Consider the following 27,296-nt stretch of genomic DNA (forward strand, 5'->3'; position numbering starts at 1 on the left):
CCTCTCCCACTCGGTCTGCTCCCCCGTGTCCCCTCTCCCACTCGGTCTGCTCCCCCGTGTCCCCTCTCCCACTCGGTCTGCTCCCCCGTGTCCCCTCTCCCACTCGGTCTGCTCCCCCGTGTCCCCTCTCCCACTCTGTCTGCTCCCCCGTGTCTCCCCTCCCACTCGGTCTGCTCCCCCGTGTCCCCTCTCCCACTCGGTCTGCTCCCCCGTGTCCCCTCTCCCACTCGGTCTGCTCCCCCGTGTCCCCTCTCCCACTCGGTCTGCTCCCCCGTGTCCCCTCTTTCATTCTGTCTAATATACATTCTGTCCAGTATAATCAAGTATACATCTATGTGTAGTGCTGAGATTAGTTACCGGGTTTGAAACGCTTTCAGGTACCACATCACCCCTGTTCTGCCTGTTTAGTTCATGGATGTTTTAAGTCTTGGTGTCTCTGTGTGTAAGAATGTTAACTTGGCATCATGGTGCTGATTCAAAGGGTCACTCCCCGCCTGCATTAACAGTAGTAATGAATTGTTCAGAGTCTCTGCTTTCTGAATTATGGTTATACACTGAGACGTGTGTAATTGGTCAGGCTCTTCTTTATGAGCGTTTCATTATGAAATGCCAGGGTGTGAAGACAATTGACAGTTGAAGTTGCAAGTAATTTTTTTCTCTCATCTGCAAAAGGAAAGACGTTTTTTAGTGATCCAGTATGGTGCAGTTTACTCCTAAAACTGAAGCCAAAGGAGTAACAGATGGGACACCCAAACTGCCTAGCACACAGACATGCTGCTCTAATGATGCTCTTCTCCTTCAAAAACAAATAAGGTGAAAGGGCACTCGCTGCTCCCGTGCGTCGGACGCTCCGGGCAGCATTCCACATCCCTTCAGCGTCATTAGGGAAGTTCATTAAAATGATGGAGCACATAGGGCCCGTCTTCAGCAGAATCATCTAAGGCCTGGTGGAGTTTGGGCCTGAGGTCTTGGGAAGGCTCAGACCAGCAGCCTTGCGTGGGATACCTCTATCACTTATCTGGCCTCCATAATCAGTCATCGCTTTTCATTTCTAAAACCTAAAGTCTGTCAAATCATACTTCCCACAGCACTACAGGATTCGTATGTTGCTTTTTTCCCCTAATAATATTATATTCCAGATTTTTTCCAAAATCCCTTGATTGGGAAGACTTTTAGCTTGATGAATCCTATACAGGAGTTTTCTGTCGCGATGTTTTGTGTGATGATAATGCCGCTTTACATTTGTCCATCTGCAGGCGTGTGATATGATAACAATGTCCCAGTCCCTGAGTGGATCATGCCCATCTCCCGCCATTGTATGGTGCTGCCTCACAGGCTGCTTCTTAGGCCTGGATTAAACTGCTGTGATATATAGGATCTCATAAACACTTCACTTTGATTTGGTTTCTCTGCCAACTGAGATTTTGCATCTTCTCCCGGTTATTTGGCTCATGCTGTCACCAGGTAAACCGGCACCACAACCAGACTCTGCTCCGGGCACCAGCCGCTGACACAAAGGCTGCAACACGCTGCTTGTTTGTGAATTTTTAATCGCTTGTTAAAAATTTAACTAATTTATGGAAATAATTGTGTGATGAAGGAAGGACCTGCTGTCAGGGGTGGGGCCTTTGAAGTCACACTTCGGGGGGGCGGAGTCGGAAGGCAGGGAAGGCGTCTGACTCCAACGACATCTCATTGGGGTTCGGTAAAGCTCAGGGGGCTGACAGTGGGCTTGAATTACAGGGCTTTGGGGAAACACATGATGGGGATAATGACAGTGATACTGACACTGGTGACGATAATTATGTAGATGGTGACGATGGTAACGACAGTGATGGTAACTGGCAATGGTGGTGGTGGCGATGATGGTGACTGTAGCGGTGGTGGTGGTGATGATAACAGTAGTTATTGCAATGATGGCAACAGTGATAATGGAGATGATGACAGTGGCGATGGTGGTGAGGATGATGGTGACTGATATAGTGACGGTAATGGTGAAAATGGTGGCTCATGATGGAGATGGTGACAGAGTTAATTGTGATGATATTGATAATGGTGGCATTGATGACATTTATTATGCTTCCTCTCTCATTTACGACAGCGACAGCATGTGTAGCAGATTTAAGATGCCCACGCATGTCTGACATGAAGCTCTCATACTATATGGGTGTATTTCGGCGCCCGGGGCCTTTTGCTCGCTTCTGCCCCAAAGGTACCTGCGTGTGTTTTTATTTTATTCCAGCACGACAGCTCTAAGGTGTGTGGATCTCATGTGACGGTTTTCATTTCACTGGCTGCTTTTTCCCCAGCATGGAAATCATGGTTTATTGCCACTCTCTCCCCCCCCCCTCCCCCCCCCCCCCTTTGAAGCTCGCCCGATTACTGCTGCTCCAGCACGGCTGAATCACAGATTTTAATTCCTGCCTCTGAATCGACAGTACCGGCTCACAGCCAGACGGGTTTTGCTCTGGTTTGTTGGTGTTCAGTCAGCACGCCATTCAGCTCTCTGGCTCATGGATTTTAATAATAAAGGCCTTTTATAAACATGTGCCACGAGAAGAATCAATTTTACTCAACGATGAGTATGATAATTCAGTTAGGACTGATTTTATATACTGAAGCCATGCTCTCCTGCAATGACCAATGACCAATAACTGGCTGCTTTATCAGATTGCATTATAGGAAATGTAGGCGCACCAGAGTGGTAGTGACATTGTCATCTGTTGAGGCATGACTCAGACTGCCATTTCCCGTGATGCTCTAGGAGCTGATGCTAGAGTGGGTCTGTCAAGGGGAAAGGACACACATGCATTTCATTTCATGATTTTAATGTTGCAGGCCACTGCAGGTCTGTTTTTCTGCATGAGGCGAGCGGTAGACGCTCCCAGGTCTCGGGGCCAAACATTTTGGATCTCTGCCTCCTCAGCCTCCCCCAGCAGTCCTCCAGTAAATGAGCATGAGCCCCATTCATGTGGGGCCTGGCCAGGGCTTAAGCGCCAAGTGTGAGGTGCCAGTACTTCAGGCTCCCTCTGATCCTTTTGGTTGCTTAAAGAGCAGGCCTGTGGCCCACCTGTGACCCGTGATGATCTGGATAGAGGCAGGGGGTGGGGCAGCCCTGTTCTGCTCCCAGTTCTGCATCCAGAGATCACATCTCATTTTGTATCTATAGGCTCTTCCCACCTTCGAAAATAGGTGCAATCAGAACGTTTGGAGGACATGAGAACATGTCGAGCTGGCCCACTGCTACTTGCCAAGGCTCAGCTCCTATCCCTACACACCATCCAAGCTGAAGGAGCCACCAGGCATCCTGCTATAGCCTCCTGGCTTGTCATCATGCTGAGGGTGGTTGGGTGGGGGCAGGATAGCCGTTTCCTTGCAGAATGCCACCTGCCCCCTGACACGAGCTTTTGGCTGATGGACCAGTAACGGAGTTGACAGACCCAGCTGACAAAAGCAGTTGTCTTGCACCTGCTCTGCCCTACCAGAGGGTGGCACCATGAGCCTCAGAGCAAACTTCAGTTGCCAATGGAGGGCACTTGCACCAAGATGCCACATAGGTTTCTCATTTCAATGCAGTCTTAGTACATGCAGTCAGTTTCCCTGCTTTGCTGCACTCGGGTTTACGTATCGAGCTGAATCGATATCGCCTCTGCAGACGATGGAAAGAATATCACTTCATTGTTTCTGAAATGAGCTGGATTATAATTCAAAACCCTCTGACTTTTGATTCCTAGAAGGTACTAGGCTGTGGAAGTAATTCTTCACTCTGAAGCCGCACTTTACTTATTATATATTGATCTGAGGGCTGGCCAGCCATTTAGCGATTCGCCTTGGTGATTTTCGCTTACCGTAGGCTTCAGAATGAGCTTTTGCTGCTGATACTCGATGACAGGACATAATATCGGTGCTGAGATGTTCCCAGTAGTTTGTCAGCATCCTTAACCCAGTCCATAGGGCCAAGGCCACTACAGCTTGATTTTGTTAATGCAGTATGCTGATGGACAGATGGGCAGATCGGTGGAATCTGTCTGACTGTTCACCTCCTGCCTAATCACTCGTTTGTAAATCTGTTTAAAAAAAACAGTCACAGGGAGAGGTTTTTTTGGGGTTTTGTGCAGAGTGAGGTCATGATGATTTTAAAGGGTCTTATCTTATTTTGTCTTTTAATTGCAGTATAATATTATTGCAGGTAAGAAGACACACAGATAAGGCCATTGTCATAAGGTACAAACACAAGGTAGGAAAGCAAGAGAAGGCAGGCAGAGAGGGTCATAAGGCACAGAGCAGGTGATAAGGCAGGCAGAGAGGGTCATAAGGCACAGAGAGCAGGTGATAAGGCAGGCAGAGAGGGTCATAAGGCACAGAGAGCAGGTGATAAGGCAGGCAGAGAGGGTCATAAGGCACAGAGAGCAGGTGATAAGGCAGGCAGAGAGGGTCATAAGGCACAGAGAGCAGGTGAAAGGGCAGGCAGAGAGGGTCATTAGGCACAGAGAGCAGGTGATAAGGCAGGCAGAGAGGGTCATAAGGCACAGAGAGCAGTTGATAAGGCAGGCAGAGAGGGTCATAAGGCACAGAGAGCAGGTGATAAGGCAGGCAGAGAGGGTCATAAGGCACAGAGCAGGTGATAAGGCAGGCAGAGAGGGTCATAAGGCACAGAGAGCAGGTGATAAGGCAGGCAGAGAGGGTCATAAGGCACAGAGAGCAGGTGATGAGGCAGGCAGAGAGGGTCATAAGGCACAGAGAGCAGGTGAAAGGGCAGGCAGAGAGGGTCAGTAGGCACAGAGAGCAGGTGATAAGGCAGGCAGAGAGGGTCATAAGGCACAGAGAGCAGGTGATAAGGCAGGCAGAGAGGGTCATAAGGCACAGAGAGCAGGTGATAAGGCAGGCAGAGAGGGTCATAAGGCACAGAGCGGGTGGTAAGGCAGGCAGAGAGGGTCATTAGGCACAGAGAGCAGGTGAAAGGGCAGGCAGAGAGGGTCATTAGGCACAGAGAGCAGGTGATAAGGCAGGTAGAGAGGGTCAGACACAGAAAAGCACCAAGATGTAGAGGTATGTCGGAGCTGCAGTCCTGTCCTCCATCTGGCTGAATAGCTCACAGCATCCTGGACTTGCAGCTTACTGTTGCAAGGGGTGCTTTTCCTCAGACACACCGTGGTAAAATATGGATTTTTTGTCTCCTTTGGAGGTGTTGGGAGTCCTAATGTGTGTATCGATTTCTCCTGATTATGGAACGCGGGGGGGTTATCTTTTATCTAAATTGAGCTATAATTGGCTGTGCCGAGCCTGCTCTTACAGTGCCGCCTCGCAAAGTGTCACAGTGCACAAGCTGTCAGGCATGATTTAGCAGCTTGCTGGGCACCTTTCCGCCACGCATGGGCCCTTGTTAAACTAGCCCACAAAGGAAGTTTAGAACCTGGGCTCTCTCTGCTCAGCTCTGCGCGAGAGACCCAGTGTGACCGTGGCACACTCGCTGGCACTGTGCCACCCAGAGAAGAGGAGGAGCCAATCAGTGCGCCTGGCAGCCAGATACCCAGAATGCCCTGCATGGGATAATTAGTATGGAAGGCCTGCTTCGGAGAGCATAGCAGGGAAACATAGCAGGCCACTGGTGGTCCACAAGTACTCCGGAAGTGGCCTTCAAAGGCTGCAGGCTCTGCTGGTTTTGATCAGTCTTGGCTCTTCAAATGTACCCCCCTGTCCCGGTGCCCCAGTGCATACTGGAAATGATATGGACTGGAAAAGCCTCCCAGCTGCAATGCCCAACATATTGGGTGGATCCCTGTGTCTGTGATGATTAGGATCATGTGGAATTTTGATGCATTTCCTTTCGGTGTTTGGTCACAAATCCCGGTGCTGTTTTGAGATGTTCGAATCTGCTGTATCATACAGGCCATGTGTGATCAGATTACACACCGTTGCTAATACTCAGCTGGTCATCAGGCATTAAACGACAAACCTTCCCAAAGCTCCCTAACCACATACACTGGTGCAGGATGTCTGTTTAATTTATGCTGCATGTACAACAGGCTTTGCTAATATTCTTCCGGTCCTGTGGAGTACTCTTCACTCGGATGCAGCCATTGGCACAGTCAGTAGTGACATCACTCAGCTCCTCCCCCTGCTTCCACAGGGGACACCTCCTCCCTGAGCTGTGCCCTGGGCAGCCCGCAGTTGTGTCATCTCCAGTCCCTAGTCGGCCACGGCCACACGGCCCCACAGCAAAGCCAGCTGCCACTCGCTACAGGCCCTGGGGGCCCTGGCTTCCAGAGCACGCACCCCTTCACGGACAACGGCTTCCCCGAGCCCCCTCCCGCCAACCCCATGGCTTGCCTCTTCCAGAACTTCCAGGTGAGTTGGCACTCTGGTACATAAATGTGTCAGCTGATTGCTAAAAAACGGCCCCACAGTGGGTGCCACAGCCTTGTTGTTGGCGTGCTGTATATCTCGCTCTCCAGAAAGTGTCAGCTGACCACCGTGTCCTTCCTTCCTTTTCTACCGCCTGCAGGTGAGTTTGCGGGGGGGCATAGCAGTTCCCAGCAAGCATGCCGGCTCCCAGTCGGGAACGTCATCACTCCCTGAGGCAGCGGGGGCCACAGCGCTCCAGCAAATGCCGGATGGCGTTGGCGAGCCACGTCCCCCGAACCTGGCGCCCCCCACTGGCCCACATGGTGCTGAGGGTCTCCCAGGGGGACGCGTAGACTCTGTGGACGCCATCTACAGAGCGGTGGTGGATGCAGCCAGTAAAGGCGTGCATGTGGAGATCACGGCCGCTGTGGGTGGAGCCACTCAGGGCAGCCCCGTCCCTGCCCTGAGCGCCATGAGTGCCTTTGCTGGGGAGCCCGTCAGCTTGGCACATGCCGTCAGCACCGTCGCCCGTGGCCAACGTCCGCCCTGCCAGGAGGCGGAGCCCCAGCACCAGGCACGCCCACACAGGAACTCAGGACAAGGCCGTGGTACCCCTGACCCTGCCCGCTTCCGTTCTTCTGGTCACGGCACCCCCCGGAGGCAGTGGGAGTTGGAGGCATTGGCCAACAACGGCGGTACTCAGTGGTGGGGGGATGAGTTCCTGGAGTGCTCAACGCACGTGCGGAGCAGCCCCTGCTCGGGCCAGCCCCCTGGCTCCGTGGAGCGCCCCCCCTTTTTGGAGGAGAGCCTCCACTTCAGCAGCTGCCAGCGGGCGGTGGAGCGCTGCACCTATGTGAACGGCGGCCCCCCGCCCCCTGTCCGCAGCTATGCCGAAGCACTGCCCCCCCCCCAGGCAGGAGCTGCCCTCTGATGACCAGTCACCCAGCTCCTCCACCAGCCTGGAGGGCCCCCTAGCGAGGGACTACAGTCACTACAACGGACACTACAATGGTTGCGCGCCCAGCCCCACAGACACCAAGAGCTTGAGTAGTGAGGAGGAGCTACGGCAGCCCGACTCCCCTGGGGAGCTTCTGCACTACCGGCCACCGCCGCCACGCACACTCCACATGGGTGACCTCATGTGGGGGCAGATCAAGGGCTTCCCACCCTGGACGGGCAAGCTGGCGGCTGTGGACCCTGGCCTCCACCCCGGCATGCACAGCAACCAGCAGGCCAGGGTGAGTCCTGCCACGCCACACCCCGCCCCGCTCAGCTCCTCTGTGTGCGTGACTCATACCACTGGTATACACTGATGCTCCCTCCTGTGTCAGGCACTGGGGCAACATTGTAACAAGAAGCCCCCCCCCTCTCCAGTCCCTCTTTATGTTTGTTTTCTCCCTCCTGTTCCTCCTTTATATTCTCCTTCTCTTTTCTGTTCCTCCTTCATGTTCTCCTTCTCCTCCCTCTTGTTCCTCTTTGATGTTCTCGTTCCCCTCACTCCTGTTCATCCTACATGTTCTCCTGCTCTTCACTCCTGTTCCTCCTTTACTTTCTCCTCCTCCTCTCTCCTGTCCCTTCTTTATATTCTCTTCTTTCACATTCTCCTCCTCCCTCTTGTTTCTTCTTTATTTCCCTCCTCTCTCCTATACTTTCCTCTCTTTCTCCTCCTGCCTTATGTTCCTCCTTCACGTCATCCTCCCCATTACGTGTACATCTGTTTCCCCACAAAGACCACTCTCCCTTTTCCTGCTCAGTTAAGCAGTTGCTGATAATCACTTGAATCATCATAACGTGGCATGAAATTTGTGCTGGGGGTTGGTCTGAGTCATCCCCCGTCTCAATCCACACATCTGTCCCACAGATACAAACCTCCCACTGGCTTTCTGCTGGTTTCTAGTCCTGGCAATAGGCTGTATTTTGCTCCTTTTCCCCCAGGTGGAGCCAGAGAAGTTAAAGACACTAACGGAGGACCTGGAGGTGCTTGACAGGGCCTCCAAGCTGAACCGAAAGTGAGTGCGGCATCGAGTGATATGGTGGGCGTTCTCCGCCCACGGGCAGCCGCCATTACCCTGGCAGGCAGCCTGAGGTCAGCTGGAGCTGCTTCTAGGCTAATTTATTTGCGGGGGGGGGGGGGGGATTTATCAGCAGTGTCCAGTGCAGCTGAGATGGAGGTTAAATGTGTAGGTTGGGGGTGGGGGGCTGGAAATGGCACTGCTAACACTTCCGGTGGTGCCTCTCTTGCTCTCCGCCAGTATTGTAACTGGTTCTGTTGTGTTTTGTGACAGAGGTGGGAAACTGAATAATCATCTGCAAGCTGCTATCCACGAGGCCATGAGTGAACTGGACAAGATGTCGAGCAGTGTGAGTGTGCTGCCCGCCGCGCCTCCGCGCTCAGGCCCTTTCACTAGTCTCCAGCCATCAGTCTTAATGACACTCGGTACCAAAGAGCATTTCCCCACTTCCACAGCAGGCCCAGCTCTCCGCTTAGGTTCCCAGGTCCCCTCATGTGCTTTATGGATGCCCCCCCCCCCCTAAAATGGCTCCCCTGTCTCTCATTAAACTGTTAAGAGTTCTAATTTGGATTTAAACCAAATGGTCCTCAGGAGCCATTCGAGGTGCTCCTCAGTCACCATGTACTCCTGAGTCCAGCTCTGGCCATCAGCTTGCTGCTGCTCCGGATCGAAACGCCAAGACCCCATTTCCTGTATGTCCCCGGCCAGCTGGCCAGGCTGTGACAGCCCACGCTGATCAAAGGGATGCCAAGCAGAAGGGATTAACCGAACGAGCCAAAGTGGCCCACCCCCGGGCCCCTGAAGGGTCCACCGGCTCCCCGGGGCCCCATCTCCTGTCCCGAGGCTGGATGTGTGCCTGGACAGAAAGGAGGCACTAAGCTTTCCAGCGCTGTAGGGTTAAGGGTCTCTCCGGCAGCTGTTCTGGGCCTTAATCTCATTTGTTTGGAAAATGACTCCTTCGTTCAGCCCCCCTACTGGCATTACACTGTCATTAAACATTCGCCTCACCACAGGGGTTTGAACCCATAACCTCCTGGCCGTGGGCTGAATTCTTAAATCCCTCCTGATCTGATAGGGGTAAAAAGGAACAACAAACAGCTGATTTTTTTCCAGACTAAACTGGAACAGTGAGTTTGAGTAGCCTTTGAATGGATGGCGGGGGGGCTCCCTAGGCCGTCAGTCAAGTTGTATAATAATGATATTTTATTGATCCCCATGAAAATTCTCTTTTTGCCTAATCCATCTGAATCTCCCCACACAGCTACATATGTAGTTGAGAGCAATAACCTGCACTAGCTCCCATGGAACTATGGGTTGAGGGTCTTGCTCACAGTCCCACAGATGTAACAATTCTACTGAAGCTGGGCTAGAACTGACGACCTTCCGGTCACAGGCATAGAGGCTTAGTCCGTTGAGCCACGTGTTATAGTTTTAATAGGAAGTATATAAAGGCAACAGGTATTCACCATCAGCATTTTCTCTCATCCATGGTTAAGGATAATTTTCAATTATTGTTCTGTAATTTGAATAAAATTATTTGAAAGCATTCATTTTTCCTTCTGAAGGCTGAGTGGTTCAGTGATTTTCCCCCCCCCCCCCCCATACATGGTGGCCTGTACTTACACTCCTTGCGGGTTTCTGTTTCTCCCCCAGGTTCACCAAATCCCACCAAGGGACAGACAAGTCAAGCCCCCCAAGCCTAAGAGGAGGAAAATCTCCAGATAGCATTGAATGTGTCGGCCCCCGCTCCAGTACCAGTCAGCTGTGGAACTCTGTACCAGTCAAGTCTTGACCATTTAGCTGCCTCCCTCCCTCTCTCCCACCCCCACCCTGGAGCTACAGTCCAGCAGCGGTACAGTATTCAACCCAACCCCCCCCCCCCCACCCCCCACAGGCACAGTCTGACAGTGAGAGGCCACTGGACAAACACAGAAACTGTATAAACCATAGTTGCAATTTGTCAACAGCTTGCTGAAGAACTATTTTTTTCTCTAATATACTAAAACAAAAAAAATTAATCATGAAATGAGATAATAGACAGTCCAAATATTTCTGGTACATTTTCAGTATGTATATAGCCAATGAAAAAATTTCATGGTAATATTCTGGAAAAAAAGTAATGTAAATATTGTATAATATGGTCATGTACAAGGAAACCTAATGCACACTTTTAACTTTTATTGTACAAAACAAAGGTGAAGAAAGTGTACAGAATCTTTTGGTTTTTATTCAGTACAGTCAGTATGACGAATGGGGTAAATAAAATGAGTGCGTACGGCTTTTATACATGACGACTGGCATGTATCGAGCTTCAGAGACGGCCTGCTCGTATGACACCTGGATCGCTGTGTGCGTGAGGATCCGGTTTTATGGGCTGGAAGTGCTTCGGGGCCTCAAAGCACAACCCCCAGCCCCCACGAGAGTGACAGACAGCAGGCGAGCAAGCCCCCTGCCCATCGGGGCCAGCCAGGAAACATGATCCCGTCACGTGATCCGGGGAGCAGAGCCGTGTATGAGGGAAGACCCTGACAGGCTCACACGTGCCGGCATACTGAAAACCTGTTTGTACTTCAAAAGTAAATCACTTATTTTTCTTGAATATTTTTGATATTACAAATATCAAGTAGAATTTAAATGCTAGAGTCATTCACTTTTAAAATAATAGCACATGTGGTTTAAATCTTTGTAGTCCCATTCTTATTACTTGCTGAAAAACAGTACATACATTTTTAATTTATTTTTTTGTTTTGCAAATATTACTTGTGTGGCTCATATAGATCGAAGAAAATTGTGTCGAGTCATGGAAATTAGCCGTTTAACCCCTGGTGGGAAGCCTGAGGAGTTTCCCTCTGAAGATGATGTATTTCGGGTCAGCAGCCCGGTCTCTGCCTGGATTCTGGTTTGTGGTTGACGCGGCATTAATTAAAGCAGCCAATGAACACGCAGCTCGGTCTCCCTTTACCTTTACCGGCTCATTGATGTTAGCCGAGTGAGCAGGTGCTGTGAGTGACCTATGCCTTACGTATGTGTGGGGCCCCCTCTGCCAAAGTGTTACTGTCACTCTTTCACGTTGTTTTAAATAGGGGCCTTAATCATTTCTGTTGTTTTTAAGTTAACTTTTTACTGTTGCTGTTCTTGTAAATTATTAATGTATTACATATTTATTTGTAGCTTTATAATTGTAATAGTTGGCAATAATACTAATATGAGTTGTAAACTCTGACAAGCCTTAGAGTATATATTTTTTTATTCTCTCCTACAAGAGAAACAGCTTATTACTCAGTTAGCTGTTAAATGGTATACATGTTTATTTTTCAATATTTAATATGTGCGTGGTTTTATGGAGACATCCGGTACTTGTTTCATTTTTAAGCACTGTGTCTTTTCTCGTTAATGCCATCCTGCCCTGCTATCACTTCCCCTGGCTTTGACCCAAACGTGGCGTCAAGAGTCCCTCTGTCACCTGAATATGGTGTTCATTTGGGCTCTGACCTCAGACAGCAGGTGGCGCCGGTGGCTGTGACAGCAGGCCACATTGACTTGATATGGCTTTTGTGCATAGCCTATGCATGAGCTTGTATGCCTGTCGCAATAATGAAAAAGAAATAGGGATTTGGGAGTATCCAACAGCGGAAACGTTTTAAAAGGATTTAAATGCAGCCATAGCATAAAACTACAGATGGGTAGATCGACGTCACTTTATATACATATGGATCAGGGCACAGCCAAACATGACACTGACAGGGGAGACCCAAACAAACCCACAATGTAGCAGTCGCAGCGGCAAGGCCCTCGGCGGGGCCCGGTTTTCAGCACTGGGGGGACTGCGAGAAATGGGCGGGGCTGGAGTATCTCTCTCTGGGCCAATGGTAGGCGAGCAGGGCTGTGGGGGGCGGGACAGAGGTGACACAAGAGAGTGCAGTGCTGCACATTTCTACCCTGCGATCGACTACACTGATCTCTAATTCTGAAAGCGACTCCCGCTATTCGCAGTGTTAATGAAGGCGGTATGAGAGAGACGGGCTCCAGTGAGACTAGGAGTGATTCCCACTTTTCATTTCGCAGGAAGTTTCTTAAAAGGCAGTCACTGTGACCGTACAAACTATATGGTTTAACCCTCAGCTTATCCAGTGAAGACGCTCATTAGGTTTGTTAAGTCTACCCCCTAAAAGTGTCACAGGAAAGTGCAATAGGATATTATCTGCAAACACTAGCAAAACTATTTTTTATCTTTGTTACGGCATACTTGTAGATGATAATGTAATTACTGTCAATAATGTAATCATTTGTAATACATTAATGGTAGTTATTGCATAATTGGCTGCTATACCAGCAAATAATGTAATAACTTTTTGTGCATAATGTTATTAAATTTTTGTTTCAGAAATGGTTTTACATTGTTGGTAAGTTACACAATTATCAACTACATTTAATTACATTAAGAATTTCGTTATTGGAAACTATTTATTACACTATTGGCAGTTATTACATTATTGGATGCTGTAGTCCTCATGCAGTTTCAGTGTGATGGCAATGTGATGGTTTTGGAAACCTCAGCTAGCATAGGTGATATGGAAAGGTTTGATCCTCTGGTCATTGCGGTGCTTTTACTGTAGCAATCCCAGAATGCACCAGGGGAGCTCACAACAAGCCCACATAACCGTAACTAGGAAGAAGGTGCTTCAGACCTGTTGGTGCGTTCGGCATAGAAAGCAACAGCAACAGTCCCATGTCATGTTCTCAGCATCCAACATGACATCAAGTCAGATTGCCGCCGTCATTTTGTTTGAAGTGTCCTCCACATTGCCATTATGCTTTTCAGTGTCCCTGTGTGTTCTCACCAATGTCTACTTTACAACACTAGTCTTTGTAAAGTACTTTTGTGCACTTGATTTCAGTGGTTAGAAATAGTATCAATGTGCAAGCTAGGGTCTTTCCTTAGATTTTAAGTGAGAAGCAGTTTCATGTAAATATCGTGAGCGTTACGAGTCATGCAGTGATGTAACATTTAAACAACATTGCACCATCTCAACTAAAAAAGGTTACTTGATTTTTTTTGTTTGTTTTTGTTTATGCGTCCCGGATATACACATATCTCTGGATTTGACAGGATTCATTTTAGTTTTGAAAGCAGCATTTGAACATAGAGCTGATCAGACTTGGTTACTTTGTTTGAAGTCTTTCTGTGGTGTGTTTAACATCTCCAAAGGGATTTGAAAAACAAACTATATATTGCATTCAGTTGCAATAAAATGATACTGTATTGAATATATTGTGTTGTAACGGCATGGTCCTGTCTGATTGCTTTCTGGGTCGAGCTGGTTGGTTCTCCCACAGCATCACCTGGTACATTGTCTGACTGGGAGAAAGTGCGGCTCACCTGCTCTTCCCTGTTGTCCCTTAAAGATTCAGTACATCACAGCAGAGACTGGTTTTCTTCACACTCAGAGGAGTGAGACAGAGGAGACATTTTCATTAACACAGTGTGTATCTTCCCATCAGACTTTGTATTTAACATATTGGTTATGCTGGTTGGGGTGGAAATGAAAATGCCCGTCTATTACGTGGAATACGACACAAAATCCCTTGTTAAAAAAAAAAAAAAAAAACACTAGCTACACAGGGGTGGGGGAGGGAAGGACTTCAGTGCTGCTGTGACTGTAATGTCAGTGCCCTGGCTTTAGAAAACAGGGATTCGGCCATTTTGGCGCCGAGCAGTGATCTAAGCAGCGGACGCGACGATTCCTATGCACTGTATCATCTCGGATGGCAGGTCGCCCTTGGAATGATCCCATAGTGCCAGACCTCACAGATCATTTCGGCAGAGGGATGGACCCAAACACTGGGTTTATCCTACAGCATTCTGAGCTGGTCACTTAGAAAGATTCGTTAAATTTGTGTGGATAATAGTTTAGTAATAATCCTGCAGGTCATATTTTTGCCATTAGAGTTGCTTTAACCTTTTTTATTTAATGACCCACGGCCATATTGTAGTGTCACCACAGTCATCAGCTCACAACGGCTGTGTGGACGAGTGTCCCTGTCAGTGTTACTCCACAGTGACGCCTGCCATTTACTCTATTTCAAAGAGTCAGCTTCATATTTGAACCCAAGTCCTTCCATTTTGTACTAGACACTACCCAAGTAGTGTCAATTCTGGCTGTTCAGCCCATTGCATAAAAATACTTCTCAGTGCATTTCAGATCCAGCAGTTGGAGATTAATCGCAAAGGGAGGTTCCATTGTTTGGTTTCAGAAGAAGAAGCTGCCATTTAGCCATCCTGGGTCTGACCCACCCTGTGAGTATGGAAGCGGATGCAATCTGCTGTTACCAAACTACGCTTCCAACATGAGTCAGACCAATATTTCATCACCACGTTTATATAACTTGGTTTTCTTCCAGCAAATTAATCTTGATAGAAGCAGCTTCCAGGAACTGATAGGCAAAGCCCCCCCCCCCCCCCCCCCCCCCCGCCCCCCAGCAGCTTGAGACCTCATCGGGGCAAAGTCGAAATAACATGCAGAAAATATACTAAATGTTTGACTACAAAGACAGATGCACAGTGTAACTGATTAGGCATGCACATAATTAGACAATGATTACCTGATATTGTGCTCTCAATCATATCTGAATGCGTGGGTAACTGTTTGTAGCCAAGCCTTAATTAGACTGTACAGCAGATGCCCAGCATTTTTTATTATAATGCTTTGAGTGCCTCTGACTTTCATATTTTACACCAAAGCTTTCAGGTAAAGGTAAAGAATATCAGAGTCAGAGAGTCAGAGTCAAATCCTATGGGATTATATCAGTGAATGCTGCATCAAACATGCAATCTGGCAACCCGTGACCTTATAAAGGTAAGGGGAAGCAGCAGAGCCGTTTTCTCTGAGCTGAGGTAGGCCGCCTTCTCTTATGCACTGTCGTCAGCAGCCTAACCCAAAGCAATGCGAGGACTAGGCCATTAACGGGACACATGGAATGTACCACTTCGTCACAGTGGGGTCTGCATCCAAAGGTGGGGATTGTCACACGTACTCAAAACCTTTTTACATTGTACCATATAGATGGCAGCCTACACACAGACCATTTTTCTAATGATTAGGCAGAAAATATAGGTATTCCTTTCGTTTACTCTCTCATTTTATTAGTCTGTCTTCATTAATAAGTAAAATTAACAAATCATACCTTAGTACTTAAAACTGACCACAGCAATAGATGATGTGACATATTTGGCGACTGAAGCCCTTCTATCTTCAAAATGTCATTCCACAGTTGTGAGTACTTTGCAATATCCCTCATTCGTAATGCCAGGTTAAAACCATAAGATATCACTGACCACCGAGCCTATGGGATTATATATTGCAGCTGCAAACAGATAGTGTTCCCTGGATGCTGTTGTGCAGCAAAGCAAATAAGTCTGGTGTTTGGTGTACAGAACATCCACAGCGGGGACAATGTTTGTGTGATTTCATCTGGGAGCTTATGAAAAAAGCTCATGCACCTGTCAGAAGTATTGACATGGACCATCAGCACTAGCCAAAGAGCAAGGCTAGGCTCTACTTTCTGGAAATCACTCAAGAAAGTTAACAACAGCAAAGATCTGCCTGTGTCCTCGTAATGCTGCAGCACTGAAAGCACATTGACATGCTCCATGTCAGCGTGGTACACCAGCTGTAGCACCGCAAATGGGAAAGCCCTGCAGAGGATCATGACTGCAGGACAGGAGATCACCAGGACCTAACTGCCAATCCTGGAGGACACCTACAGCACCCAATGCCTCCAGAGAGGAACAACCATCGCCAGTGACCTGAAACACCTGTGTCATCACCTGTTCACCCTCCTGGGCTCTGGAAAATGCTACAGGACTATTTAGTCACACACTTTCTGAAGAATAGCTGGTACCCCAAAGCCATCAATCATCCAAGCAAGGAACAACAAACTCCAGTAACCCTGGGTTGGTCTCGATCCTCCTGACAGACGTGCGAGGAGGTATATGGTTTAATGGCCACAGAGAACAAGGGCTTCTATATGATTTTGTATGACTGAAATTACTATTTATAAGGAAGCACAGTATTTATAATATGGAATGTTGTATAGTAAATATGCAATGAATTTATTTGTAATATTCAGGGTTGCCATCTTTGGTCAGCTGGCAGGCGTGAGATTTCCAATTCAAAATACTTTTGCATGTATGTAACAGTGTCATTACCCTGTAAATAGTATGTAGGGTTTGCAAATTACCCCAACACTTTTGATGTAACTAATTTTAGGTTAATAATGGAATGATATAGATTTGGAGAAAGATTTCTAGCATAAGCGTGCATTGGCAACCCTATATATTTAGTTTGTTAATCCAATCAGGTCTTATAATTAGCAAATTCGTTAAAAAGTCGTTGATGTGCCTAATTAGAGGAAGGAGTAACACAAGAATGATAGTTTATCAAAATGGACTATTGCTCAAGTGTTATTTAATAGATTCATGTGATAATTTGCTATAATGACGTTATAATTACATTACTTCTGTTTTTGCTCACTCTTCTTTGCGCTCTGGTGGAAGCACTCACAGCCAAATGATGCATGTGCAATAATGCATGTCCCGTGTTTGTGTGTACCAGGTAACGTGTAATCCGTAAGCAGCTCCCGCGCGTGGCGCAGGGACCCCCTCGCGCGGCCGCTCTGTGGCCATGTCCGCCATGTTTCCCAGTGACGCGGGGAAGTAACTGATCTGAAGAAATGGGAGTTTAAATCCGGTTAAACTCGACCGAGGATAGTCGTCAGTGATTTCGACCCATGTTGATGATACCTAGTCTTGCGATTGTAGTCGCGTTTCGGCGAACCGTCTTACGCCGAAAACAATGCAGCGCTCCGAGCCTGGGCGCTAGACGCAGTCAAACCTCTCCCCGCGTACCGGAGCAGAGAGCCCTCGCACCGCAACCACTGCCTCTCCATCAGCCGAGTCTTTCCGCAGATGCTGACGGATGGAAAGAGAACAGGAATTGGTGAGGCCTATTTTTATTATGGTGCTTTTTGTCACTTTAGGCTTAGAGCAGCGAGTTGGCATGTCCGACCTATTTACATAAATTTCACGCGCAGTTCTAACGGCACCCAGTCGTACAGCGTACGCGGTCGACGTAGCGGATTTTACGCGAAAATCGCATCTTACGTGGAACCGTGATCTTTGGACATGTGACTTCTGATACCTGGTAGGATTCGGAACTTACGGCTAGTTTTTTTACTTGTTTTCTTGTTTTATGTTCATTAATCTTACTTCCGTTTTGACTTAGCTGGTTCTGAAGACGCCTTTAACTATTCACGTCTGTCCCGTCGTTAACTACACGCCTTTCATATAAAGTAAAGGATGCTGTAGTGAGCACATGACTGTAGTTTGTGCAGTTTTTATTTATCTATTTATTTATTTATTTATTTATTTATTATCGAAATGATGTTATTTTGCGAAGTACACAGCTAGATCCCAGCCGTTCATCCGTGCAGCCTGTCTGTCATGCACCGTGGATGGTCGGGAGATAGTGGGGAGATGTCAGCCCTCCACTAAGGTTCAAAAATTACTTCTCTAAGTATAATTCTGGAGTTCGATGCAGTTAGGTTTGCCAAAAACGAAATTCATCAAGGGACACAGAATGTCCCTATCATTTTTCCGTATGAAAAAGACCTAAACAAACCTTTAGAATGGTGTGACTATGTGCAAACTTTTTGGTCAATGATTGGGTGTACAGAATTTTACAGGACTGAGGTTCCATCCATCCATTCATCCATTTTCCAAACCGCTTATCCTACTGGGACGCGAGGGGTCCGGAGCCTATCCCAGAAGCAATGGGGATGAGGCAGGGAACAACCCAGGATGGGGGGCCAGCTCATCACAGGGCACCCTCACACACCATTCACTCACACATGCACACCTACGGGCAATTTAGCAAGTCCAATTAGCCTCAGCATGTTTTTGGACTGTGGGGGGAAACTGGAGTACCCCACACCAGTGGAGAGTGGAGGAAACCCCACGACGACATGGGGAGAACATGCAAACTCCACACACATGTGACCCAAGCAGAGACTCGAACCTGGGACCCAGAGATGTGAGGCAACAGTGCCTATCACTGCACCACCATGCCGCCCCTGGACTGAGGTTCCAACCACTATATTTTCTTCCACCCCAACATGTTGCTGGTTTGAATGGGGGGGGGGAGCAGACAAAACAATTCTTTTTGAATGGTATTCAGTAGGTGGTTGTATACAGTAAAAGTGGGAATGATACAGCCTTGATCTAAGACAGGGTTTTAGGGCAGGATAATTGCAGCTGCTCCTATCAGTGTTATCAGGCTCCTCTTTAGTCCACGACATGATGCAGCCTGAAATAAACATCTAAACGCCTCTGTTGCACTCTGTGGGTCTGTTTCTTGCACTCCTCAGGGAAACCATCTACCGAGAGCTCTGTTGGCCCAGCAGGTCTTCAGGGAGATGAAGAAAAGGAGTTTCAGATCCCCAGGCAGCTTATCCATAACCATAGTGAGTGTCTGCGATCCCTTTATTGTTTGATTTGTTTAGCAGACTCTTACCCACAAGCAATATTCAGCCTGTAAATGTACGCCTTACCGATCTAGACACCTGGTTTATTTACCTTGTTCAAGAGTACAACTGCAGTGCCCTTGTTGAGCTGGTAAATGTGTTCCAACAAGACAGTGTCCCTAAGAACTATGCCAACTGCCTTTCCTTCCAGATGGATGTTCATGAAGATGAATGTAGATTTTATATAACTTATATATTTTTATACACCATGTGGCTGTAATATAGGGTGTGATCTGGCACATGGTACTAACTCCTTTTTCTTTTTTTATACGGTGTGGCTTCCCACAGGGTATCCTCTCCTCTCTCCCACATCTTTCAGCTTTCAGACTGGACAGCAAGCAGCTGGACTCTGACATGGACTCTGAGGATGAGGTGTTCCTCAACCAAGTGAAATGGAAGACAGAGATGATGAAAAGGAGGAAGTAGGCCACACGAGAGCTGCTGCACCTGACCCCGGGGGTGGTGGAGAAAAGGTATGGCCACCAGGGAACGAACTTGGGGCGCAATGAATCATGGGATTGGTCTCATTTGGCAAGGATGCAACCGATGTACCCTTGATATTTGGGGCGAAGCAAGCAAGACATCAAGGGATTTTTACTGTCCTTTGTACATGTGTTCATAGTACTGGAACTGTGGAAGATGACGTAAAATGGGTCCGCGACAACACAAGTGCGGTCAGGAACACATATGGAGATTCAGCCAGTGATTCCGCTGACTGAAAAATTGTTTTCATGTTTGTCATTTTAAGCATTCACTTTTGTTTGATTTCAGAACTTGCTCTGGTCTTCTATTTACAGTACAGAGCAAAACAATTACCTAAACATTCCATATCTGAAATAGTTTATATTGTCATCAGTTGGAATAGCTGAAATTGCAGGGACATGGTATTTTGGTATGCTCTGTTTCACTCTGAACTGAAATATTTTAAAAATATAAAAAGTTTTCTGTGTTTTGTATTTTTGCAGCCGTACTGTATATATCACTCCAAATCAGTGGAATCAGGGAAAAAAAGTTTTAGCAAAGGTTGCGTCAGTAAACCACATTTACGAATGTTTTTAAAAAGGTATCTTTTTATTAATTATTGGAATAAATCATTTACATTTAACTTGATAGTACAACTGACATTTTATTAGATTCATGCATATTTATATCTGTAGCTTTATGTTTTATGGGTTATAACCATATGTTTAGATAAACGTTTTATTGATGCTTATATAATATATATTGTATATAGCTCAATAGTAACATGTTTTTATTACGATTATTATCTAAAGAGATTCTTTTTTTAAAGATATTACTCTTTCATGGCAGGGGGAGTCTGCAGTGGTCTGGGAGTGACCACAAGCACGAGATGTGGAGCCTCGGGGCAGTTTCAGGCGAGTGGCACGGCACTGACGCTGTCGCCCTGCTGTGCTCCTCCACGGAGACGGACGGCTCCTCTCGTCACAGAGGTGCAATGAGCCCAGGATTTATGGTGCAGGCCTGACAGGAGATTGGACCCTGAAGTAAAATGGATGTTTCTGGAAGGAAGCGGATTTGTGGGGATTTATGCTCTACCAGTCATGCTCATACCTACTCAGCTGGCCATGCATCTAATATCTTTCATTTTTAATTAAAATCTCTTTGCCTTCCCCACCACTTAATATTTTCAATACTTAGAAATGATTGAAATAAGACCTTAATTTTCATTAATCAACTTCAGTATTATTTAATGCTGAATTCTTTTTTTACGTAAATTAATTGGAGGAATTGGCTGTACCTGTAACATAAAAAATGAGCAAATCTTGTTTAGCGCCATTGAAAAATTGAATTTAACAGCTTTTATTTAAATGGTTCATTTAATTTAGGCAGCCACTCAGTTGCGATGGTAACGTTAATTAGGCTGTAGCCTGCAGCCTGTAAGGTCAGGGGTTTTTTAGCCATAGTGGATACTCACTGCTCTATAGAAGATTATTTAAAATGTCATTAGATACATTTTGCATATCAATTTTCACACCTACTGACAGTGAATGTCAGAATTGAGCTTTATTTCAACTTAAGTGGGAATTTCAGTTATGTTCTAATGCTGGAGTGACGTAGGCAGCTTCCTGGGTGACATACTGAGCCTGTGGCGCCATCTGGTGTCGGGCTGCAGTACGTCTGATGTAGGGGAGCAACTGTGTCTGGGCAGTACGGCTAACTTCCTCTCTGACTTCCTGGGGGGACAAGCAGCATTACAGGGGAGCAGTTCCAGGCACATCATTGGCAGGTGGCCCAGATGAGCCAGCAGAGTTGGCCTACTCAGAATTGCACGAGGGCAGAGCTACCCAGAATTCCACGTGATGTCCAGGTACCTGGCTTCCCACGAGGCTCCCACATGCAGCTACAGTCCAGCCCATTTGTTCAGTACTGAGTGTGCTCTGCTCTCTAAGGAAGATGGAAGTACTCAGGTACACTCATTGAAGCCAAGCATGGGCGGACAGAAGACAGAGGAGATTATTGTAAAATGCTCACTCTCCTCATTAGAGAACATTTATAGCTCTTGATGTATGAGAAGAGACACCGGCATCATTGAAGACTCCTCACATCATGGTCACTACCTGTTTGACCTCTTCCCTCATGGCTGGTATAAGAAATCGATTAAGATACAAACCACTAGATTTAAAAAGTTTCTTTCCAATGGCTATATGTGAATTGAACTCTGTAACCCACTGTAATCAGTGTCTGTGACAAAGCAGTGTTTCTAATATCCCAAAGTGCAATATTTACTGTATGGTTCAGACCTTGTGCTGCTATAGTTTCATATCTGACATACTCACATGTCCCTATCAAGCTGCTGTATTTGATTTAATTTTTGGACTTTTTGTATGTATTGCAAGTTGCTGCTGTGATTGAGTTTGCTCCGATGAGGAGTAGCACTTTTTACATAATCATTGTATGATGTGCAAGGACAATAAAGACTTCTGTTCTATATCTAGGGGGTGGGCTGTGTCACTGAGTTTTTTTTTTCACCCATTTTTATTGTCTGTATCCATATGAAACTTAGAAAAAAGCAGGAAAGGAATGAGATGTGAACAGATCACTGAGGGGCTTATATCACCTCTGAGCAGGTCCCGGAGCCGGACTGGAGGTCGCATCAACTCCAAAACTCGATTTGCCACGTCCAGGGCGACCAGCGTCCTTGGCTGGGGAGGCGTTGTGTTGCACTTTGCAGGTGGGGGTCACCGTGTGCTGACTGCACAGTACAGTGCAAGTGCTTATCCTGCGAGCTGTTTGCAGGGACGCAGAGAGTATCGGACTGTTCCCTTGCACGGTGATCCTCACTGCAGCCTAGTTTTGCTGGGAGAAAAATGGCTGCCACATATGGACTGTGGCTGGACCCACTGGTTCCCTCCACCACTCTCTGCGTGGCCCTGGGGTCACTCACTCCAGCACCGTTGGGGCCCCAGTGTCCCCCATGCCGAGGATGGTGGTTTTCCGGCTAAGCAGTTTTTGCGCAAGTGACAGCGATGTGAAGAAATTGTCCGTGGTAACATTTCTGCCCTTGTCTAGGAATGGTTCCATCAGCCTCATTACTACGTTTTCAGACAGTCTCTCCCCACTGGGACAACTGGGGTCCTTGCCAAGATATGGGAGGACATTGCAAATGTACTTGGATTTTAGGTCGCAAGCCACCCAAAACTTGATCCCAAACTTATCAGGTTTAGTTGCAATATACTGCAGGAAACAGCAGCGAGTCTTTGACGGGAAAAGCTGTTCATCAACAGTGATATGTAGACCAGGGTGGTAGGACGTGATGCAGTTGATGACAAATGATCCCCACACACTGGAAATTGCAGCGAACTTATCTGTCTTTGCTCGATCACTGCGGGTGGACCTGTCGTCAAAGCGTAGGTGTCGCATGATGTCTTGGAAGCGGTTTCGCGGCATAGTTCCAATGATCTGTGGGTTTCCCAGGGTTGCTGACCAGCAGTCACGTAGCGATTGAACCTTGGTAAGACCCCGCAAAATGACAATTGCGATAAATGCCATTAGTTCAGGGAGGGCCATGAACCAATGAGCATGCTCCGTTTGCTGTGCATGTTGGACAGTCCATTCTTGAATGCTACGAAGCATGTCAAGAGTGATGAAACACAGGAAGGTCTGAAGGCGACTTCTTCTGGCCTTAGCCGTTGGCTCTCCATCTGCGGCGTACGCTTCTATTGGGGTGAAAGGGAGACGCGTCCCCACCTGTTCTTCACGCCACACTGTGCCATCTTTCGCTGTCTCTGTCAGGTCAGTCCCCAAACGAGCTCTCTTTTTAGGTTGAGAAGCAGTCTCCTCATCTGCAGTATGAACAAATTCAAATTGTGAGCATTGGGAAAGTCAAACGATATCACAAATGCATGCATAGATACTAATAATAATTCTAAAATATCTTTCTAAATAAAAAGATACAACTAAAGCAGAAAAATGTCTTGCACTTCAGATGGCAGTGAATGTCTGCTAAGGTGCACAAACAAAAAAGTGGAAAATATAAAAAAGGCAGAGTAGATATTTCTCTCACTCTGCTCTGCTTTTTTGGTATTTTCCACTTGTTTGAAATGAAATAGGAAATAATATGAAATAAAAATTAACCTGAAGACTGATCAGACGGCTCTGAGTCCGAGTCCGGCTGAAGTTCTATGTCTTCTCCATCCGAGTCACAAGGGTTTACTTCACTCAGGAGAATTTCCAAGGCCTGCTGAGTGGTGAGTCTTCTCTGCATGTTCTTTCTTTGGAGAGGAGGTTCGTACACCACAGAATTCTTGATGGGACTGAAGTAGTAGGCTATGTGCAGTGAGATTTTATCCAGTTCTGCACAAAAGGAAGTTCTCTGCTTTTAGCACCTCTCCCTAACCCATACATTCCATTCAACCCCCACCCACTCCCCTGCGAAATTCCTCAGGTAATGACCACATTTGCATATGAATTGATGCTAACGATGGCCAAGGGAGTAGCCAGTTCGCAACCTCTTGGCTAAAGGAGGGTTAGAAAAGTCTGGGACTTCTAGTGATAGGGGTAACTGACACGTAAAGGACTGGGTTAAAATGTTTGTGCAGGGAAGGACTCATTAAGTAAATCAGGTCTTGTGTTGATGTAATGAATATAATGAAACACTAATTTAATAGTGAAAAGCAAAATAGTCTCATTTCTTTATTCCTATGTTATGCATCTGTTGTGGTCTGTGCTTTTTATTGGATGCGGTTTAATGCTGTTACATATTTCTCACTCTGGAAATTTTTCAGTTACTTTACAGTCTCGAAAATCACTGGCTATCAATCCCGTACTAGGACTGTTACAGTAAATGTTACCAGATAAACTTTAAACAGTTCAGTATCAAATTACTGAATTTTATTGTTGCATTTGCAGGAGGCGCAGAAATTTTGATGCTGTTCCATACTTTTGAACAGATCCACTATGTCTAATACAATTAATTTTTTTGTTTTAAAAACCACAATTTGTATTTCCATGTAGATCTGGGTGTATTTATACAGGTCTTGATGACTTACGACCGCGATGGGTTTCGACTGACCGGTCGCTAGTTGATTTGACCGCAAGTCGCCCCTTTGTTTTCTATGTAAATACTGTCATATACAGGGGCGCCCATAAAGGGTACGCAAGTGCGCATTCCCAGTATACATCTGCAACAATTTCTTGTCGTAGCAGCGCAAATGCGTATTTATGTTTCGCGATGTTATGACAAGACGTCACTGAGCATTTTAGCCTTTATACCGCGAAAGTACAAATTAGCCACAAAGGTTAAATTTCATGGTAATTTCTTGTCATAACAGCCACATGACCAGAGAAGATAGGGAAAGATAGGATAAGATAAACCAAGCAGAGATAATTAGATAAGACAGGGTAAGACATAAGCATTACAATAAAACATGTACTTACTATTCAAACAGTGTCTTGGTAAGCTTTTAGTGTCGTAATAAGTTTAACTCCGGAGTATTTCTGAAAAACGCTCCGCCTTCTGCCATTCGGCTAATGTATTGTAATAGATTTTCCCTTGCCACTAGAGGGCGATATTGAAACGGGTTAGGCTGCTACCACGTTTAATTACACCCCGGTCTGGTCCGGTAGATTAGCACACTCCACTCAGAATCAAGCAAACTGAAGTGATAACAATGCTTTATTATTCAATTAGTTCATAAACAATGGGCTTGTGTTGGCTACCTCGCAACACACTATTCCCCCGCATACAATAAGGGCGTCTGATAAAATAGCACAGTACACGGGAAATGTTAGGCTACGCTCTCAAAGCAATAAACCATTCAAGTTCATCACAGCATAGCACCAATAAGAAAGTCTACACAGCAATCAACACCGCAATCCTGACCAGGAAGATACACACGTGATAAGGCAGACTTCCGAAGTGTATACAAAGCCCTCGCAGCCGCGATGGCCTACGCTACAGCCCCCCACCCACACAACCCATACAAACAATACAAAAGGAATTAAAATCGGACTTCTATGTCCGCGCACAGAGCAGGTCCCAAGTCTGTGCTGGTTGCAACGCGTATGCCCAATGTAAGTGCCAAGCAGTTGGGGTAATACCGCTGCTGTTCGTCTACTCTTTCCTGGCTACGTACAGAAGCCTTTCCCCCCACTATCTTCCTCCGGGTTAATAAGTGACCCCCGCTTTTCTTGGCGCCGGCGGTGCTAACCAACCGCGAACGCCACAAAACCACCCACAGAGTCCCTGCACCCAGCGGGCCGCGACCTGCTTCATTTTCTCTGACACCGTTCCCTGATCATGAGGCCTCCCTCCATTAAAACCTGTCTCATTACCTCCAGGTGAGTTAATGCAGCAGTCTCCGTCAATTAACCACCCCCATTTCCAAAACAGAGTCTGTATTGCTGCTTGATCACGGTATGTGAAGGGATCGACATAACTGGGACGCAAGCACGCGTTCACTTTTAAACCTGCGGCAATCGATTAATGTAACAGCGCAAATACCTACGTATTTTATGTGCATTTGCGCCAAAATGACAAGAAATGATCGTGCATTGTAACCACGAAATACGTGCATTGAAATACGAATTAAAATATAATGGTTAAAATGCACGATAATTATATAGGCTTTATATTGCCGACTATTCTGTAAGTAACAGGTGAATTTCTCAATCGGCACTTGGTACTTAAAGTAATGCTAACGTGCGTTACCAGTTCGTAACTTTCACTATATCGCGTTATGTCTTTAAATGGCAAGAGTATTTTAGTTCCGATTCCAATCTTTCATCAAAGAACGTCAAACCCCGGGCGAACTTGACTTAGTCCCTGATCTTTCTATAGCTAGAAACTCTACTTGTGTCTTTTACAGTTTTAGTCCGGTAAACTGTCGATCTATGCTAAATAGCTAATACGGACACGAAGCAGCAGAGTCTTCCAGCTTGGGGATTCGCACCGCTGCTCCGCCGGCTGTGTTCCACTGAGGGTTTGGCTGCAAATGCAAACCATATATTTTCATTGTTTTATGATCCCATACATTCGTGTGTTGTGTTCGGATGTGGGAAAAAATGTTTATGGGCAAATTAGACCAGTGGGACATTCTAAAAGGCTTAATGTACCAAAACAGCCACCAATAATCACCAACTTTCTCGCAGACATATCTGGCCATGAAGACTTTCGCCTGACAAAAAATCTAATCGAAAGTGCTAAGAATATGGACTTTATCTTACGTTAAGCGATTCCCCCTCCATTGGCGCCCATTAGAAGGAAAAATCTTAAAGTGAAAAGGCTTTACGTCACATAATGTTCCAAAACGGCCACCAATATTAACCAGATTTCTCACAGAAAAGTCTGGTCGTAAAGATTTTAACCTTTTGTTTGCAGCCACTTCAGATTAATATATTATTAGTACCATTTATAATAGTTATTATATACACACAACAGTAATTATATATACATTATACATATATACAAGAATATTACAGCACTTGTCATAGTTATATTCTTAACATTCATCCCACAGCCTTTTAAGCGGCTACTTTAGGGTAATATTTTATTATAGTGCTTTTTATAACAGACATCAGTTTATAGGGATATTTTTTATAGTTATAGAATTGTAATACTCTTAAAATTCGTAAAATATTGTCATCCAACAGCCACTCTCAAGGTTCACCTCTCAACAGTCAATTTAAAGGCTATGTTAAATTTCCATTTTATTAGCTGACCACTAATTTCTGTTTATTAGCTGTATTATGTAATGTAAATAATTTTAAACTGATTAGTAAGAACCCTTCACAAAACCTAACTTACATACAGTATAATTATATACAATAAAGCCGCAAAGTCACTGGCCATTTTTTTCAATTAATAAAATTCTAGAGTTGTACCTGGCCCAGTGGGGA

The 27,296-nt window shown here is 46.3% G+C and overlaps 2 protein-coding genes and 2 long non-coding RNA genes across 7 annotated transcripts in view; 3 read left to right on the forward strand and 1 right to left on the reverse strand.

Moving 5' to 3' along the window:
• LOC125724537 (methyl-CpG-binding domain protein 5-like) overlaps positions 1-14,119 on the forward strand; it is a 33,517-nt gene extending 19,398 nt beyond the window's left edge. Inside the window, 6 exon segments of the mRNA XM_049001276.1 lie at positions 6,131-6,348; positions 6,506-7,246; positions 7,248-7,583; positions 8,281-8,354; positions 8,631-8,706; positions 10,011-14,119. Of these exon segments, the coding sequence (XP_048857233.1) occupies positions 6,131-6,348; positions 6,506-7,246; positions 7,248-7,583; positions 8,281-8,354; positions 8,631-8,706; positions 10,011-10,082 (1,517 nt within the window). The 3' untranslated portion in view covers positions 10,083-14,119.
• LOC125724539 (uncharacterized) lies at positions 1,204-6,104 on the forward strand. 4 transcript variants are annotated; one of them, XR_007387216.1, is made up of 3 exons: positions 1,204-4,581; positions 4,622-4,705; positions 4,790-6,104. It is a non-coding gene; the product is annotated as an uncharacterized LOC125724539 (long non-coding RNA). The 4 variants fall into 4 exon arrangements; XR_007387218.1 differs by having other exon boundaries at positions 1,204-4,455; positions 4,582-4,705; XR_007387217.1 differs by having other exon boundaries at positions 1,204-4,455.
• Positions 14,120-17,014: 2,895 nt separating the features above from the next.
• Positions 17,015-21,878, forward strand: LOC125724524 (uncharacterized). Its single transcript, XR_007387205.1, has 4 exons — positions 17,015-17,356; positions 18,783-18,878; positions 19,227-19,411; positions 20,250-21,878. It is a non-coding gene; the product is annotated as an uncharacterized LOC125724524 (long non-coding RNA).
• A 59-nt stretch (positions 21,879-21,937) lies between these two features.
• On the reverse strand, positions 21,938-24,899 carry LOC125724512 (uncharacterized). Its single transcript, XM_049001248.1, has 3 exons — positions 24,837-24,899; positions 23,535-23,753; positions 21,938-23,242 (listed from the first exon to the last, which is right to left on the reverse strand). The coding sequence occupies exons 2-3, from the start codon at positions 23,662-23,664 to the stop codon at positions 22,341-22,343; spliced, it is 1,032 nt and encodes a 343-aa protein (XP_048857205.1). The 5' UTR covers positions 23,665-23,753; positions 24,837-24,899; the 3' UTR covers positions 21,938-22,340.
• Between the last annotated feature and the right edge of the window lie 2,397 nt (positions 24,900-27,296).

The sequence above is a fragment of the Brienomyrus brachyistius genome, unplaced genomic scaffold, assembly GCF_023856365.1.
Source record: "Brienomyrus brachyistius isolate T26 unplaced genomic scaffold, BBRACH_0.4 scaffold57, whole genome shotgun sequence".
In the NCBI taxonomy this organism is placed as follows: Eukaryota; Metazoa; Chordata; class Actinopteri; order Osteoglossiformes; family Mormyridae; genus Brienomyrus; species Brienomyrus brachyistius.